Source organism: Sander lucioperca, chromosome 20 (genome assembly GCF_008315115.2).
Source record: "Sander lucioperca isolate FBNREF2018 chromosome 20, SLUC_FBN_1.2, whole genome shotgun sequence".
Taxonomy (NCBI): domain Eukaryota; kingdom Metazoa; phylum Chordata; class Actinopteri; order Perciformes; family Percidae; genus Sander; species Sander lucioperca.
In genome coordinates this window covers 23,058,414-23,075,913 of record NC_050192.1, presented here as the reverse complement: position 1 = coordinate 23,075,913, position 17,500 = coordinate 23,058,414, and the positions used below count along the sequence as shown (strand labels likewise).

At 46.1% G+C, this 17,500-nt stretch overlaps 1 protein-coding gene across 1 annotated transcript in view; it reads left to right on the top strand.

Annotated features, from left to right (window-relative positions):
* lrp6 (low density lipoprotein receptor-related protein 6) overlaps window positions 1–17,500 on the top strand; it is a 58,858-nt gene that overhangs the window by 33,890 nt on the left and 7,468 nt on the right. Inside the window, exons 8-17 of the mRNA XM_031277376.2 lie at window positions 469–685; window positions 1,236–1,525; window positions 2,055–2,281; window positions 3,303–3,487; window positions 3,915–4,241; window positions 6,637–6,839; window positions 7,589–7,800; window positions 12,474–12,664; window positions 16,209–16,418; window positions 16,856–16,981. Coding sequence (XP_031133236.1) covers window positions 469–685; window positions 1,236–1,525; window positions 2,055–2,281; window positions 3,303–3,487; window positions 3,915–4,241; window positions 6,637–6,839; window positions 7,589–7,800; window positions 12,474–12,664; window positions 16,209–16,418; window positions 16,856–16,981 — 2,188 coding nt within the window. The remainder of the gene's footprint in view (window positions 1–468; window positions 686–1,235; window positions 1,526–2,054; window positions 2,282–3,302; window positions 3,488–3,914; window positions 4,242–6,636; window positions 6,840–7,588; window positions 7,801–12,473; window positions 12,665–16,208; window positions 16,419–16,855; window positions 16,982–17,500) is intronic.

Sequence of the window (17,500 nt, the reverse complement as noted above, 5' to 3'; positions counted from 1 at the left end):
TGTGTGTGCCTGCCTGTCTGTCTGTCTGTCTGTCTGCCTGTCTGTCTGTGTGTGTGTGTGTGCGCTCCTGTGTGTGTGTGTGTGTGTGTGCCTGTCTGTCTGTGAGTGTGTCTCTGTGTGTGTGTGTGTGTGTGTGTGTGTGTGTGTGTGTGCGCCTGTCTCTGTGTGTGTGTGTGTGTGTGTGTGTGTGTGTGTGTCTCTGTGTGTGTGTGTGTGTGTGTGTGTGTGTGTGTCTCTGTGTGTGTGTGTGTGTGTGTGTGTATGTCTCTGTGTGTGTGTGTGTGTGTGTGTGTGTGTGTGTGTGTGTGTGTGTGTCTCTCTGTGTGCCTGTGTGTGTGTGTGTGTATGTCTCTGTGTGTGTGTGTGTGTGTGTGTGTGTGTGTCACTGTGTATGTCTCTGTGTGTGTGTGTGTGTGTGTGTGTGTGTGTGTGTATGTCTCTGTGTGTGTGTGTGTGTGTGTCTCTCAGGTGATGAACATGGACGGGACAGGCCGCCGTGTCCTGGTAGAGGACAAGCTGCCCCACATCTTCGGTTTCACTCTGCTGGGCGACTTCATCTACTGGACGGACTGGCAGCGCCGCAGCATCGAGCGCGTCCACAAACGCACCGCGGAGCGGGAGATCATCATCGACCAGCTGCCCGACCTCATGGGCCTCAAGGCCACCTACGTCCACAAGTCCTCCGGTGAGTCCATGTCCTCAACACCAGCAGGACACTGTTTACACTTTCTGTCTTTGTGTCTTTTTATATCTGTGTCTGTCTCTCTGTGTCTCTGTGTCTGTCTCTCTGTGTCTCTATCTGTGTCTGTGTCTCTGTGTCTGTGTGTCTGTGTCTCTGTGTCTCTATCTGTGTCTGTCTCTCTGTGTCTGTCTCTCTGTGTCTGTTTCTCTTTCTCTCTGTGTCTGTGTCTCTGTCTGTCTCTCTATATCTGTGTCTCTGTGTATGTCTCTTTGTATCTGTCTGTCTCTCTGTGTGTGTCTCTCTGTATCTCTGTGTCTCTGTCTCTCTATATCTGTCTCTCTATATCTGTCTCTCTGTCTCTGTGTCTCTGCGTCCCAAATGGCAGCGGCAGATAGCTGCCCACCACATCCTGGTTTTGACTGAGCTTTCTGCCTGTTGAATTTCTACAGTTTTGGTGCCTAAACTTAACCTTCGTTGCCGTAGCTGTATCCCATCTCGCCTTAACCCTGTATGTTGTGTGTGTCTCACCTGTGGCTCCGCCCCCCCCCCTCAGGTACCAACCCTTGTGCAGAGAGCAACGGAGGCTGCAGCCACCTGTGTCTCTACAAGCCGCTGGGCGTGCAGTGCGGCTGTCCCATCGGCCTGGAGCTCATCGCCGACATGCGGACCTGCATCGTGCCCGAGGCCTTCCTGCTCTTCTCCCGACACACCGACATCCGTCGCATCTCCCTGGAGACCAACAACAACAACGTGGCCATCCCGCTCACCGGTGTCAAGGAGGCCTCGGCGCTCGACTTCGACATCACCGACAACCGGATCTACTGGACTGACATCACTCTGAAGGTCAGCGTCGGAGAGAGCGCCTTGGTCTAATTATACGGACGGAATATGCTGTTAACACGACGCATATCCAGTTCAGAATATTGTCATATTCAGGCTACGTTTCCCCCTCTCATTCCCCCTGCTCTGGTGTTTCCCCCTCTCATTCCCCCTGCTCTGGTGTTTCCCCCTCTCATTCCCCCCTTTTTTTTTTTTTAAAAGAAGTATAAAAAATATTAGGAAAATTGACAAAAATGTCAGGATAATGTTCAGAAACGTCAGGAAAAGTGACACAAACATGGGAAAAGCTTAAAAAACGTCAAAAAAGCGCAGAAAAATATTGACAGAAACTTCGAAAAAAATGACCAATTACATTTTTGACCCAGAAAAACAAAAAGTTGCATCATGGTCGACGGGGAAGACAACCCAAGGGTTAAAAAGCATCAACAAATACGCATTGTTAAAAAGCTAGTATATCTGTTCCTTTAGTGAGCATGTAAACGTACTCGGTGAAGGTTTCTGATCTGTACGCGGTCTCTCTCGCCCCCCTCAGACCATCAGCCGGGCCTTCATGAACGGCAGCGCCTTGGAGCACGTGGTGGAGTTCGGCCTGGACTACCCAGAGGGCATGGCTGTGGACTGGCTGGGGAAGAACCTGTACTGGGCCGACACCGGCACCAACCGCATCGAGGTGGCCAAACTGGACGGGCAGCACCGGCAGGTCCTGGTCTGGAAGGATCTGGACAGTCCGCGCGCTCTGGCTCTGGATCCCGCCGAAGGGTTGGTTAATTTATTAAGATCGCCGTTAGCTTATTTCATAAGAATATCAAGATATCTTTATTAGAATCAGAATCAGATATACTGTACTTACATACACAAGGAATTTGACTTTGGTAGGTGTTAACTCTATATATTCAACAAGTAGACATGTAGTAGTAAACATTCAGTAGACAAATAGTGATATAGACACATACTGTACTATAGAGACAGCACTATACATATAGGCACATATCAACATAATATACAAAAATACAAATAAGACATAATATCAAGACAAGAACACATGGAGTGGGATGTAAAGTGCAAAAAGTAATAGTGCAAAGTAGTGTGCAAGATGCATATTGGAATGATAAGTATGTAATGTGTAGAGAAGTGGGTGAGTGGCCCCATTTGGGAGAAATATGTGTTGGACAAGTTGCTGCATGGACAATACAAAAACATAAAAACTAAAACATCGCGGACAGTAGAACCAGCGGCGAAAACACCACAACAGACACTGAGCAAAACATCAACTCATGGACCGCTGCTACCTTAAATACATACTGATTCTTAAGAAACGCATACACACTGCTCATCTGTACGTACTGCTAGGGTACGGACCACATTCAGAGGCCTGCACAGACATGCTGCTCAAATATCCACATGAATAATATGGACATTAAAAGAAAAGATACTAAATAAAAAATCCACATGAATGTACTATGGGATGTTTAAGCATGAGAGGGTTACAGTGACAGGGCAGGGACTGACCCTGGGATTCAGTCTGCATGGTGAGGTGCTCTATGAGAGTGTGTGTGTGTGTGTCAGTCTGCATGGTAAGGTTCTCTATGAGAGTGTGTGTCATGGTGGTAGTGCAATAAGTCCACTAGTGTAAGGATAAAGTCTAGAGACCAGCATTAAATATGGACATTATAAGAGAATACGGTGTATTGAGGTGTAAATGTCTTTGATTGCTTATCTGGTGTGTGTGGTACTGCTGGCCCCCTCGGGGATAATACCGTTTCCTTGATCTTGATATCAGGTACATGTACTGGACGGAGTGGGGCGGGAAGCCGAAGATCGACCGAGCGGCGATGGACGGGACGGGGCGGATCACTCTGGTGGCCGACGTGGGCCGAGCCAACGGGCTGACCATTGACTACGCCGAGCGGCGCCTGTACTGGACCGACCTGGACACCACGCTCATCGAATCCTCCAACATGCTCGGTGAGCGTCGGCCGCCACGTTACGCTGTCGCAGGGCTGCAAAACAACCGTTAACCCTTTCCTTTCCTTTCTTTCTTTCTTTTATTATTTATCTCGAACAATCAAGACCAAAAAATAAATGATAAAAAGGATAAGTTGGAGAAGGAGCAGGCGGAAGCATACAGCTTAATAGGCCCTGCCCCTACTTCACAATATTATATTATTACAAAACAAATAGATATGCAAATACAGCATACAATCTTTCAGGTCTTACAATAACTTACAATAATATACAACAATACCTTGACATTACAATTCCATTTCTATGTTTCGGTCTAACAAAGCGACAAAATTGTGTTGTCCTCCCAGCTGAAGAAATGTTAGCACAACAAAAACAAGCATTGCCTAATCGTCCCATCTGTCCGGTGTGTCTTTCTTTCCGTCTCCAGGTCAGGACCGCGAGGTGATAGCCGATGACCTTCCTCACCCGTTCGGCCTCACCCAGTACCAGGACTACATCTACTGGACGGACTGGAGCCAGCGCAGCATCGAGCGCGCCAACAAGACCAGCGGGCAGAACCGCACCGTGATCCAGGGCCACCTGGACTACGTCATGGACATCCTGGTCTTCCACTCGTCCCGACAGGGCGGCTGGAACGCCTGCGCCTCCACCAACGGTCACTGCTCGCACCTCTGCCTCGCCGTGCCCGTCAGCAGCTTCGTCTGCGGCTGCCCCGCCCACTTCTCCCTCAACTACGACAACAAGACCTGCAGCGGTGAGTAAAGCTGTCGCAATTAAAGTTAGCTTTTAAAGTGCTCATATTCTGCTCATTTTCAGGTTCATAATTGTATTTTGAGGTTATATCAGAATAGGTTTACATGGTTTAATTTAAAAAAAAAACACCATATTTTTGTTGTACTGCACATTGCTGCAGCTCCTCTTTTCACCCTGTGTTCAGGTCTCTGTTTTAGCTACAGAGTGAGACCTCTCACTGCTGGAACATCTTTGTTGGCAGTTGCACATGCTCAGTAGCTAGGTAAGATCACATGATCAGTAGCTAGGTAAGATAACACGCTCAGTAGCTAGGTAAGACCACATGATCAGTAGTTAGGTAAGATCACATGATCAGTAGCTAGGTAAGATAACACGCTCAGTAGCTAGGTAAGACCACATGCTCAGTAGCTAGGTAAGATCACATGATCAGTAGTTAGGTAAGATCACATGCTCAGTAGCTAGGTAAGATCACATGCTCAGTAGCTAGGTAAGATCACATGATCAGTAGCTAGGTAAGGACTACATGAGCTAGCTAGCTGTTTCTCCAACTTCAGTAGTACAAGGCAGGATTAGCCGGGAGACTTCTTCTAAATGAGGGCGCACTTCCAACTTTACGTGGAATACCTGCAGAACAGGGACATGGAAGTAGTTCTTTTGTAGATTAGGGTGAACTAGTGTGTGTTGTAGCAGTGTTTTGCCATTCAGAACGAGCTAGCATGCTAACGGTTAGCCCCCTAGCCCCCTCGTCTCGGCTAGTGACGTAGAAAGCCGTGCCGATTTTGACCAGCTCACCCAGAGACTGAAGGCAGGACACATTCAGAAACCGTATCTCACTCTAAACACCATGGATGGTTGTCTTCAAAGTTTGTATGAAGCACCAGAGACACAAAATAACTCCACAAATCCCAGAAAAACAGATTTTTTCATAATATGGGCACTTTAACTAGTCTTTATCCACTACGCTCCAATTCCGGGATTTGCTCCGGTGCGCCAGAAATTGCACCAGATGTCCTTCTTTTCGGCTGGATGTGCGTCCCCTTCCTCTGTCTCTGTGTTGGCGTTCTAACCTCCGGCTGATTTGTGAGGACTATGGTTAACTGCTCCTCAGATCTCTGCAGGGTAAATCCAGACAGCTAGCTAGACTATCTGTCCAATCTGAGTTTTCTGTTGCACGACTAAAACTACTTTTGAACGTCCACGTTCCACCAAAACAAGTTCCTTCCTGAGACTATTCAGCAGAGGCACCGTGGCTCCGTCCGGAGCTTAGCCCCGCCCACCATGATTGTGATTGGTTTAAAGAAATACCAATAAACCAGAGCAGGTTGTTCTCCCATCCAGAAATGCTCTGAGGACTAGACAGACCCTCCTTAGCTATCGTAGCTAACGTTAGGCTCTGATTGAAGAGAGAGAAACAGACTTCCTGTACGTCCACACCGCGGCCGACTTGATCTTCTAAAGATACAGGAAGTCATTCATCTTCAATGGAAGCTGCTTCTCTCAGCTGCAAGGAGCGGAAAATCTGTCGGCGTCGCGTTTTGAGCGACCAGAGCGTCAATCAGAAAGTTGAAAGTAGGTCAACTTTATGGTAATGAGCTATGACGCGGTTCAGCAGCGGCAACCAATCAGAATATAGACGTCCTTCACGCTGGCTGATTCCAGAGAAACATACGATGTAAACTTTGGTTCCTACCAAAACATTAGTTCAGAGAAAAAGGAGGAGAAGCTCATCATGGCCGTTGCTGGGTTCCCTATCATTTATGATATTTGCGTATAGGGACCAGTTAACGTTACCTGCCGGTCACATGGTCTCTAAACAGTCCGCTCACGGTGAAGTCCTGCACGGATCAACAGCTGGCGGCTGCTCGCTCTGCCTGCACGCTGCTGCGGTTCAGCGGCTAACGAGCGAGCTAACTGCTAACGGACACCGCTGCGACCAACAACCAATACACATTCTGTCATTATATATGTCATTTATAAAAGGTTTCTAGTGTCAGTGTATTGGCCGTGCAGTGGCTGCTTGATCTTTTTCCATGATGAACATAGAATGCTGCTACGTCAGAGCGGCCAAAGCCTCAAACAGCTTCCCCGGACTTTCTGACCAGCGTCCTCGACCGGGCGGCCAGAGCTTCTTTGCAGCTCAAGTCGGCGGCGGCGTGGACGGACAGTTAGGCCGTGATCACACTGGCCGTCTTTTTTGACAAGACAAAGTTGACTATGGCGCAAAAAATAAAGCTTAAAAAAACCATTCAAATGTTTTTCAGTTACATGGCTGCTGTTTGGTAATTTGGGGGTCCATGGCTTAAAAACACGATTCAGATATGGTACATTATTGAAAACCGTTTGAGAACCCCTGGTTTAAAGGCTTACAAACTTCTCCCTGTTGGTCTTTCTTACAGCTCCGACTTCCTTCCTGCTGTTCAGTCAGAAGTCGGCCATCAACCGCATGGTGATCGACGAGCAGCAGAGTCCCGACATCATCCTGCCGATCCACAGCCTGAGGAACGTGCGAGCGATCGACTACGACCCGCTGGACAAACAGCTGTACTGGATCGACTCCAAGCAGAACGTCATTCGCCGCGCTCAGGAGGACGGAAACCAGGTACGGAAACGTCCGTCCGAAACCAGTTTCACATGATGAAATCTGTCTCTGACCCGTCAAGCCTTTGCCTTCACGGTTATTATAGTTATAATAAGTTTTGTTGTAATTTGTCATTAGTTTGATTTATTTTTGGGGCATTTTTAGGCCTTTATTTGACAGCACAGCTGAAGACATGAGAGGAGAAAGAGAGGGGAATGACATGCAGCAAAGGGCCGCAGGGTGGAGTCAACCCTGCGGCCGCTGCATCGAGGAGTAAACCTCTATATATGGGCGCCTGCTCTACCAACTGAGCTCTCTGGGCGCCCAATTTCATTTTAGTTTAACTAGCGGTGTTAAAAGTAATCAAATAATCGATGCATCGAATCGTGGACGTGGACGATGCTGCATCGATAATCGACCGGGACACACACACACAGACACACACACACACACACACACACAGACACACACACACAGACACAGACACACACACACACACACACACACACACACACACACACACACACACACACACACACACACACACACACACACACACACACACACACTCACACAGGCACGATAATAATAATAATAAATTGAATTTGTATAGAGCTTTTCAAGGACTCGCTCACACACACACACACACACACGCACAGGCACAATACACACACACACATATAAGAGAATTTAACTTTTTGATAATAGTATACAGCTGTTAAGACATTCTAAAATCTCTGACCGTGACCTGTGTGTTTTCGTCCCGTCAGAGTATGACGGTGGTGGCGAGTTCTCTGGCCGGACCCAGCCAGGGGCTGCAGCTGTACGACCTGAGCATCGACATCTACAGCCGCTTCATCTACTGGACCAGCGAGGTCACCAACGTCATCAACGTCACGCGCACGGACGGCAGCCGAGTGGGCGTGGTGCTGAGAGGAGAGCACGACAAACCCAGAGCCATCGTCGTCAACCCAGAGAGAGGGTCAGTGTCCCCGCAAACACACGAGAGCCCCCGCAAACACCCGAGAGCCCCCGCAAACACCCGAGAGCCCCCGCAAACACCCGAGAGCCCCCGCAAACACCCGAGAGTCCCCGCAAACACCCGAGAGTCCCCGCAAACACCCAAGAGTCCCCGCAAACACCCGAGAGTCCTCGAGAGTCCCCGCAAACACCCGAGAGTCCCCGCAAACACCGAGAGTCGACACACGAGAGTCCCCGCAAACACACGAGAGCCCCCGCAAACACACGAGAGTCCCCGCAAACACACGAGAGCCCCCGCAAACACACGAGAGTCCCCGCAAACACACGAGAGCCCCCGCAAACACACGAGAGTCCCCGCAAACACCAGAGAGTCCCCCCGCAAACACCCGAAAGCCCCCGCAAACACCCGAGTAGGCCTGCACGATTCAGGGAAAAATATGAATCACGATTTTTTAGCTTAGAATTGATATCACGATTCTCTGCCACAATTTTTTTCTCACGAAGTGTAATGTTTATTGCACACATGAACCATGAAACAAAACTAATTGGCAGCACCAAACATAGATTTTATTTTGGCACCTAGAGCCCATTGATCATCACCACGAGGCTGTGAACACAGAGGATCACTGAAGAGAAGGGAGAGTCTGCAGCGCTTAGACTTAGACTTAGAGCCCTGACACACCAACCAGACGGCCGACCGTCGGCAGTAAAGCCAGTCGAACTGATCAGTCTCCCCGAGGTCCAAAAAGTTCCTCAGAACACACTGAGGAGACGCTGACTTGAGCGTACGCTCTGCGCGTGCACGAAACGTAATACGTCTCCATACCAGCAGGCGGCGCTGCTCTGTATTGTTTCCATTAACAGTCTGATTATTTACCAGAAAATTAAAACCGGCAGCTGATTGGACGAACGCGTCACGTGGGTCTGGTTTCTCCAGAAATTCAAAGCCAGACTGTCATGGCGGCTCGTTCAGAATACGATCTCATATTGGACTAAAATAGTTCACGAAACGTGTTTCTGAAAACATTTTAAGAGAGAAATAGGCCGTGCAGCTGCTGAATCTGTCTTCATTTCAGATCAACAAAGGTCAGTTTAAAAGATTTTCATCAGATTTTGAGAGACTCATCCGCTCCCCATTTCCGGGTGAGTCCCGACTGTCCTGTCTCTGACTGAACATGTCAGGTCGGCCAAAATGAAGGCCGACGGCTCCTCAGACGGCTGACGGCACGGGACACACCGAACAGACTCGATTCACCGACCTCGCCAGACTGTCCGACGCCAGATTATCAGGCTGGTGTGTCAGCTCTCTTAGACTTAGGGGGCATCCACACGGAGCCGTTTTTTGGTGCAAACGCACATTTTTAGCCTCGTTTGGGCCGATCGTCCACACGAATCCAGTAAACACACTGCCTGAAAACGCACTTTTTTGAAACTGGGTCTCAGGGTGAAAAGATTCACACGTTTACATGCTCACTAAAGGAACAGATATACTAGCTTTTTAACAATGCGTATTTGTTGATGCTTTTTAACCCTTGGGTTGTCTTCCCCGTCGACCATGATGCAACTTTTTGTTTTTCTGGTTCAAAAATGTAATTGGTCATTTCTTTCGAAGTTTCTGTCAATATTTTTCTGCATTTTTTTGACGTTTTTTTTAAGCTTTTCCCATGTTTGTGTCACTTTCCTGACGTTTCTGAAGATTATCCTGACATTTTTGTCAATTTTCCCAATATTTTTGAGAATGAGGGGAATGAGAGGGGGAAACACCCTGTATGGATGATATGATGTATAACAGCTGTATACTACTATCTCTGTATGGATGATATGATGTATAACAGCTGTATACTACTATCTCTGTATGATGATATGATGTATAACAGCTGTATACTACTATCTCTGTATGATGATATGATGTATAACAGCTGTATACTACTATCTCTGTAGATGATGATGTATACAGCTGTATACTACTATCTCTGATGATATGATGTATAACAGCTGTATACTACTATCTCTGTATGGATGTGATATTATTTCTATCTTTGTTGTCGGTCTGGCTCAGGTTAAACTCTTTGTGAAACATGAACTTTCTGTTATTCTCCAGTTTGACAGTCAGTTATAACTGAAAAAGAACATAAATAAACTACTTTAATGTAGATTTTCTTCAGGGCTTTATTACGTGGTATCTGATCGGTGCATTAACTCCAGTACTTCCAGATACCGATACCAGCGTTTTAGGCAGTATCGGAGCCGATACCGATACCAGTATCACTATCTGAACATCTCTACTTCAGTTCAGTTTCTCTGCAGAACTTTTCATTAATTCACAAAAAGAACCGGAGTTCCTCTCCTCTTCAGCATCTTGTTTCAGTCGTTTGTTTTCTCCGTTGATCTCTCGGCCTCGTGGAGCTCTTAGAGCCCGTCGCAGCTCGCCGCTGCTGAGCCATAATTGCAGGGTTTCCTTCGGCCGGGGTTTTCTCGCAGTAATCTCGGGGTCATCGGGTGGTTGGGAGATGAAGTCTGCAGATGTTCTAAAAGGGAAAACACACCAGAAAGCAGAGGTGGAATGTCACCAAGTACATTTACTCCAGTACTGTACTTCCGTACCAAATGTTGAGGCACTTGTACTTGAGTCTTTTCTTTTCATGCCACTTTCTCCTTCTACTCCTCTACATTTCACAGAGAAATATTCTACTTTTTACTCCACTACATTCATCTGTTCCAGCTTTAGTTACTAGTTGTGTCTAGTGTGTGTCATAGTGTGTGTGTGTGTGTGTGTGTGTGTGTTGAATAACTAACTGTGTGTGTGTGTGTGTGTGTGTCTGTGTGTGTGTGTGTGTGTGTGTGTGTGTGTTTCCTCTTTCTAAATAGGAGGATTCTTCTTTACTTTTAATACTTTAACTATATTTTCCTGATGATACTTTCACACTTTTACTGAGTGAACATTTTCACTGCAGGACTCTAACTTGTAACAGAGTATTAGTACAGTGAGGTATTAGAATATAAGGCCTTTTTATTGTCACTATACACATGTACAATGAGATTAAAAGCAACTCCTTTTCTAGTGCCAACATGTACGTAAAAAAATGGAATAAAATAATTAGTGCAAAAAGGAGGGTGGGTGTACAGTTGAGACTCTATATACATATGAAAATATAAGTATGTTTTTATATACAGTGTGATATGCAGTGTGGGTTAATGCACATTATTTGAATATTTCCCAATAGTGGTGATTATATTCAATGAGTAATATACATATATTGGACAATGAGAGTAATGGAATTGCACAGTATTATCAATAGTGTTAAATATGAAATATTGCACAGTAGGTGGGTAGAAGAAAGTCCGGGGTTAGTACTTCTACTGCAGTAAAGGATCTGAATACTTCTTCCAGCGCTGCCAAAAAGAAAGTGTTGAGAGTAGAGGTGCAACGATGAATCGATTAGTTGTCAACTATTAAATTAATCGCCAACTATTTTGATAATCGATTAATCGTTTAATCTATGATTAATCTTCTAGTTTCTTCTCTCCTCTGTGACAGGAAACTGAAGATCTTTTGAGTTTTGGACAGAACTAGACATTTGAGAACGTCCTCTTAGACTTTGGGAAACTCTGACCCACATTTTTCACCATGTTTTGACATTTTTATAGATCAAACAACTAATGGATTAATCGAGAAAATAATGGACAGATTAATCGACTATGAAAATAATCGGTAGTTGCAGCTAGGGCTGAACGATTTTTGAAAATAATCTAATTGCGATTTTTTTCCCCAAATATTGCGATTCGATATTCGATTATTTTTTTAAGCTCTTTGTCTTCTGTATTATTCAACAAAGAATAGTAATAGAATAATTTATAGTATGAACACACAATTACACACTAGACAGTTAAATAAGTAAAAATATAGTATATATCTATATACACACACACACAAGTGTATTTTTTTTACAGTCTACAGAGAGGAGCTGCCTCCAGCCCCTCCCCCTCGTGAAGTTGCGTGCTGCCGTGTGTTCTTGTTCAGAGAGGCTATCGTTACGTTAGCATGTTGCTGGTGTTCTTGTTCAGAGAGGCTATCGTTACGTTAGCATGTTGCTGGTGTTCTTGCCGTGGGATTAACTGTACTAATAAAACTGTTGAAACACCGCGGCCACGCTGCTGTGAAAGCTCCCCGAACGTCATTTATCAGAGTCTGGTTGTTACCCCTCTCAGTGGCAGCTCCTCCACTCATATCTTTATAACGGAGCTAACCGCTAACCGGAGCTAACCGCTAATCAGAGCTAATCGTTGCCAACCGAGCCTTCAGTTCTGTGTGTCTGTATCCATTAACTGCATGTATGGACTCAAGCCCGAATAAAACCCTTCATTTTATTAAAGTGGCTGTAAAAGTTTTAAACTACAACTCAGAGTTGTTTGAATGACAGAAATCAGCTCAAGGTACGACGTAGCGTTAGCGTGCTAGTTGATGCTTTCTCTACGGAGTGCAGACTGATTTGCTCTCGCGAGTCATGTGACCAAATCGCAGCCTTTGCGATTAGGAAATCGCGTTTTAACATATCGCGATATTATCGCAAATGCAATTAATCGTTCAGCCCTGGTTGCAGCCCTGGTTGAGAGCTGTTGAGAAGCTGTGACTGGATCAGATAAACGGCGTTAACTCCCTCTCGTGTCCTGCAGGTACATGTACTTCACCAACCTGCTGGAGCGGTCGCCGAAGATCGAGCGGGCGGCGCTGGACGGGACGGAGCGAGAGGTTTTGTTCTTCAGCGGTTTGGGGAAACCCGTCGCTCTGGCCATCGATAACGAGCTGGGGAAGCTGTTCTGGGTGGACTCGGACCTGCGACGCATCGAGAGCAGCGACCTCTCCGGTGAGTCTCAATGGTTCAGGAGCCGTGTTGGTCTGGTAGGGCTGGGTATCGGCCACAGATTTTCCATAATGATACCGTTACCGTGATCGTTTTCGATACCAATTTTATAAAACGGAAAGAAATTACAACATTACGGCACAAAGTTGTATTTATTTTTCAGCCCTAACCTATGTGAGCCCTGCCTTTTTACACACACACACACATACGCACACACACACACACACACACACACACACACACACACACACACACATACACACACACATACACACACACACACACACACACACACACACACACACATGCACAAACACTCAGAGACACACAGAGACACACACACTCACAGAGAGACACACACACAGAGACGCACACAGAGACACACACACACACACACACACACACACACACACACACACACACACACAGAGACACACACGCACACAGAGACACACACAGACAGACATGCACAAACACACACACACACACACACACACACACTCACAGAGACACACACGCATATACACAAAACACATACATGCACAAACACACACAGAGACGCACACACACTCCCCACTCACACAAGCACATAGGCACACACACACACACACACACACATTCGGTTCCCAGCCCTAGCTGTCAGAAATAGGCAGATTTTTGCGTTTATATTTCAGGTAGAAGTGCTCTGTAATATTTTCCAGTAGTTGTTGAGATCAGGGCTTCCTAAACTTATGAATGACCAAACGAGTAAAAACTACTTTTGCAGTTTTATGTGTTTGCCACATATGGAAAAATAGTTTTTGTTCTGTCTGTTTGTTTAAAGGGTAACTTCACTATTTTTCACCCTTGACTATATTTTCCCATGTTATTGTGTCTAAGTGACTGATGGGAACAACATTTTTGAAATTGGTCCAGTATTAACCCAAAACAAGCTGCAATCTAACGTTAATGGACAAATGTTTACCTTCAGTTTTTTTAAGTGTCTGACAACATTATGAAAGGATCCCTACAGAGATAGACAGCCCCGAAATAACCATCACCAAACTACACCAGACTCCATGTAAATAATCACTACTTTTAGTGTGTATAGAGCCAGCATATTTCTACCAGACTCCATGTAAATAATCAGGACTTTTAGCGTGTATAGAGCCAGCATATTTCCACATGTAAATGGGTGAATTAAGGGTTTATTCCCACCAGAGTGGTGATTGTTGCAACAGTGGAAAGATGAATTAAGACGGCTTTTCATCGTTTTATTTATTTTCTGTCCACTTTGAATGAAGTGTGTTTTACGATGATAAAAGTAGTGATTATTTACATGGAGTCTGGTGTAGTTTGGTGATGGTGATTTCGAGGCTGTTTCATGTTAAACTAAAAGGATCTTACTCTTTAACTAAAAGGTCTATCTCTGTAGGGATCCTTTCATAATGTTGTCAGACACTAAGAATAATAATCTGAGTCTGTCAGCAGCAACAACAGAACTTTTAGTGACTCTAACTGATGCTGAACATTAGTCCTGTAGGGTTACATTACAGCTTGGGTCATAGCTGCTGGTTACAGTGTTCTCGCTCAACACTGGACCAATTTTCAAGTTAGTTTGTAGTTACAAATGCATGGGGAAATAGGCTCCAGGTTGAAACATATGGCAGTTACTCTTTAACTCTGTGGAGGAGAGTGAGGCAGTGGATGTGTGAACGGAGCAAATGGAGAGTTTTGTGCCAGGAAAGGGGAAGTTGGCTCAGAGCCACGAGTTCAGCACATTCTTGTGATTCTCCGAAGCCCCACGCCGGCCGACAGGAATGTAAACCCTCTGCAGGACAGGACGCAGGGCGACGTAAACACTGTCAGACTGAGGGAGGGTTCAGAGGAGTCCGCTTCATGTTTTTGGGTTCAGGACTCAAGACTCCGTCGTCCTATTCTGATTAACGGCTGCTTTGGTTCTCACTGCAGAGGCTAGCGCCCCCAGCAGGGCGTTCCCACTAACAACAGCTTCTGCAGCGCTGTATAAACTCAATGACTGTAGATGTGGATTTTACTGGAGGCTAAAAACAGACATTCAAATGTGACATTTCCCCTTTTTTATACCAACTGAATGCTTTTTCCACTAATAAATGTGACCTCATTTAAAGGCTAAAATCATAATTATATAGGGCGTTTGCAGATGTTATGTGTTTAAAAATGCAAAAGCACATTCATTGCGTCTTGGAGCAAAACTGTCAGCTGTCAGCAAACAGCTGTTGGCGATCGAAACGGAGTAGAAAACCTGTATTTCCTCTCCGTCTGACCCATCCTGCCTCCACGAAACAAAATGTATCGCTTCACACAGCGTCATCCAGTCCAGAGAGAGCGCCGTCAGCAGAATCTAAATTAGTTTTGGTGCCTAAACTTAACTGTGGTCGCCGTAGCAATATCCCTTCTCACCTCAACCCTGCTACGTCCAGCTACGCCATGCTACGTCATGCTATGTTCTGCTACGCCCTGCTATTACATGCTACGTCATGCTACGCCATGCTACGTCATGCTATGTCCAGCTACGCCCTGCTACGTCATGCTACACCTTGCTACGTCATGCTATGTCCTGCTACGTCATGCTATGTCCAGCTACGCCCTGCTACGTCATGCTATGTCCAGCTACGCCCTGCTACGTCATGCTATATTCTGCTACGCCCTGCTATTACATGCTACGCCCTGCTACGTCATGCTATGTCCAGCTACGTCATGCTACACCTTGCTACGTCATGCTATGTCCTGCTACGCCCTGCTACATCATGCTATGTCCTGCTACGTCATGCTATGTTCTGCTACGCCCTGCTATTACATGCTACGCCCTGCTACGTCATGCTACGTCATGCTATGTCTAGCTACGTCATGCTATATTCTGCTACGCCCTGCTATTACATGCTACGCCCTGCTACGTCATGCTATGTCCAGCTACGCCCTGCTACGTCATGCTACACCTTGCTACGTCATGCTATGTCCTGCTACGTCATGCTATGTCCTGCTACATCATGCTATGTCCTGCTACGTAATGCTATTATCTGCTACACCCTGCTATGCCCTGCAGTGCCCTGCTACACCATGAACTACTACAGCTACTATTTCTAGTCATAGTTCCATTATCTAGACCCCGTCAGACTCCGCCTACCAAGAGTCTGGGTCTGTCCCAGGTTTCTCCCTAAAAGGGAGTTTTTCCTCGCCACTGTCACACTGAATACTTGCTCTTGGGGGAATTACTAGAATTGTTGGGTCTTTATAAATTATAGAGTGTGATCTAGACCTACTCTATCTGTAAAGTGTCCTGAGATAACTCTTGATATATATAAATATATAAATAATGGTATACATGTGAGTGACTGTAGTGTGGTATAGTGTATGCTGTGTAGCTGACTTGGTGTATTGCTGTTGTCCTGCCTCCCCTCCTGCCTCACCCCTCAGTTTCTCACCCGTTTTGTTGCCTCTGTTCCTGAACGTTTTCGCCCTACAACCTTGTTTTGTTTTTGTTTCCCCCCTCCCCGGTGCTTTAAAACAACCACACACACCCCTTCAGGAGCCAATCGGATCGTGATCGCAGACTCCAACATCCTGCAGCCGGTGGGCCTGACGGTGTTCGGGAACCACCTGTACTGGATCGACAAGCAGCAGCAGATGATCGAACGCATCGACAAAACCACGCGGGAGGGGCGCACCAAGATCCAGGCACGCATCGCCTACCTCAGCGACATCCACGCCGTCCACGAGCTCGACATGAGCGAGTACAGTGAGTCGCACTCTACTTAATATGTTTATCATTTCCTGAATTTTTTTACACATCGAACAACATGCACGCACACAGACACACACACAAACACACAAACAGAAACGCACGCACAAACTCACACGCACACACAAACAGAAACGCACACACAAACGCGCGCACACACACGCACACACGCACACAGACGCACACAGACACACACACACACACACACACACACACACACACACACACACACACACACACACAAACAGAAACGCACACACAAACGCGCACACACACACACACACACACACACAAACAAACAAACAAACACAAACAAACAAACAAACAAACACACACATACACACATACATACATACGCATGCACGCACACACACAACGCGCAACTCTGGCTTTCATCTCTAGCCGTGTCTCACCTGTCCTTTGTCTCCCTGCAGGTAAACACCCGTGCACCTGGGACAACGGCGGCTGCTCCCACATCTGCATCGTGAAGGGAGACGGGACGACTCGCTGCTCGTGTCCCGTCCACCTGGTGCTGCTGCAGGACGAGCTCTCCTGTGGAGGTGAGAAACAAACGCACTAAACCAGGGGTTCTCAAAGGTTTAGGGATCCGCAACGATTGGTGACAACGACGACAGATAATCAACTTATTTATAACTTTTTAAACAACATACATTCAAGTTGAGTGCTGCAACTTTTGTACCGATACCACTACCTGGAATTTGGTACCGGTTCCTTTTTTTCGGTAGCCTACTTTCTCTCTAATACCATTTCTGTTTCTGAATTACCAGAAACAGCCCCGAAATCACCATCACCAAACTCCACCAGACTCCATGTAAATAATCAGGACTTTTATCATCGTAAAACACACTTCATTCAAAGTGGACAGAAACTAAATAAAACTACCAAAAGCCATCTTGGTTCATCTTTCCACTGTTCCAACAATCACCACTCTGGTTTGGTTGAAATAAACCCTTAATTCACCCATTTACATGTGGAAATATGCTGGCTCTATACACGCTAAAAGTCCTGATTATTTACATGGAGTCTGGTGGAAATATGCTGGCTCTATACACGCTAAA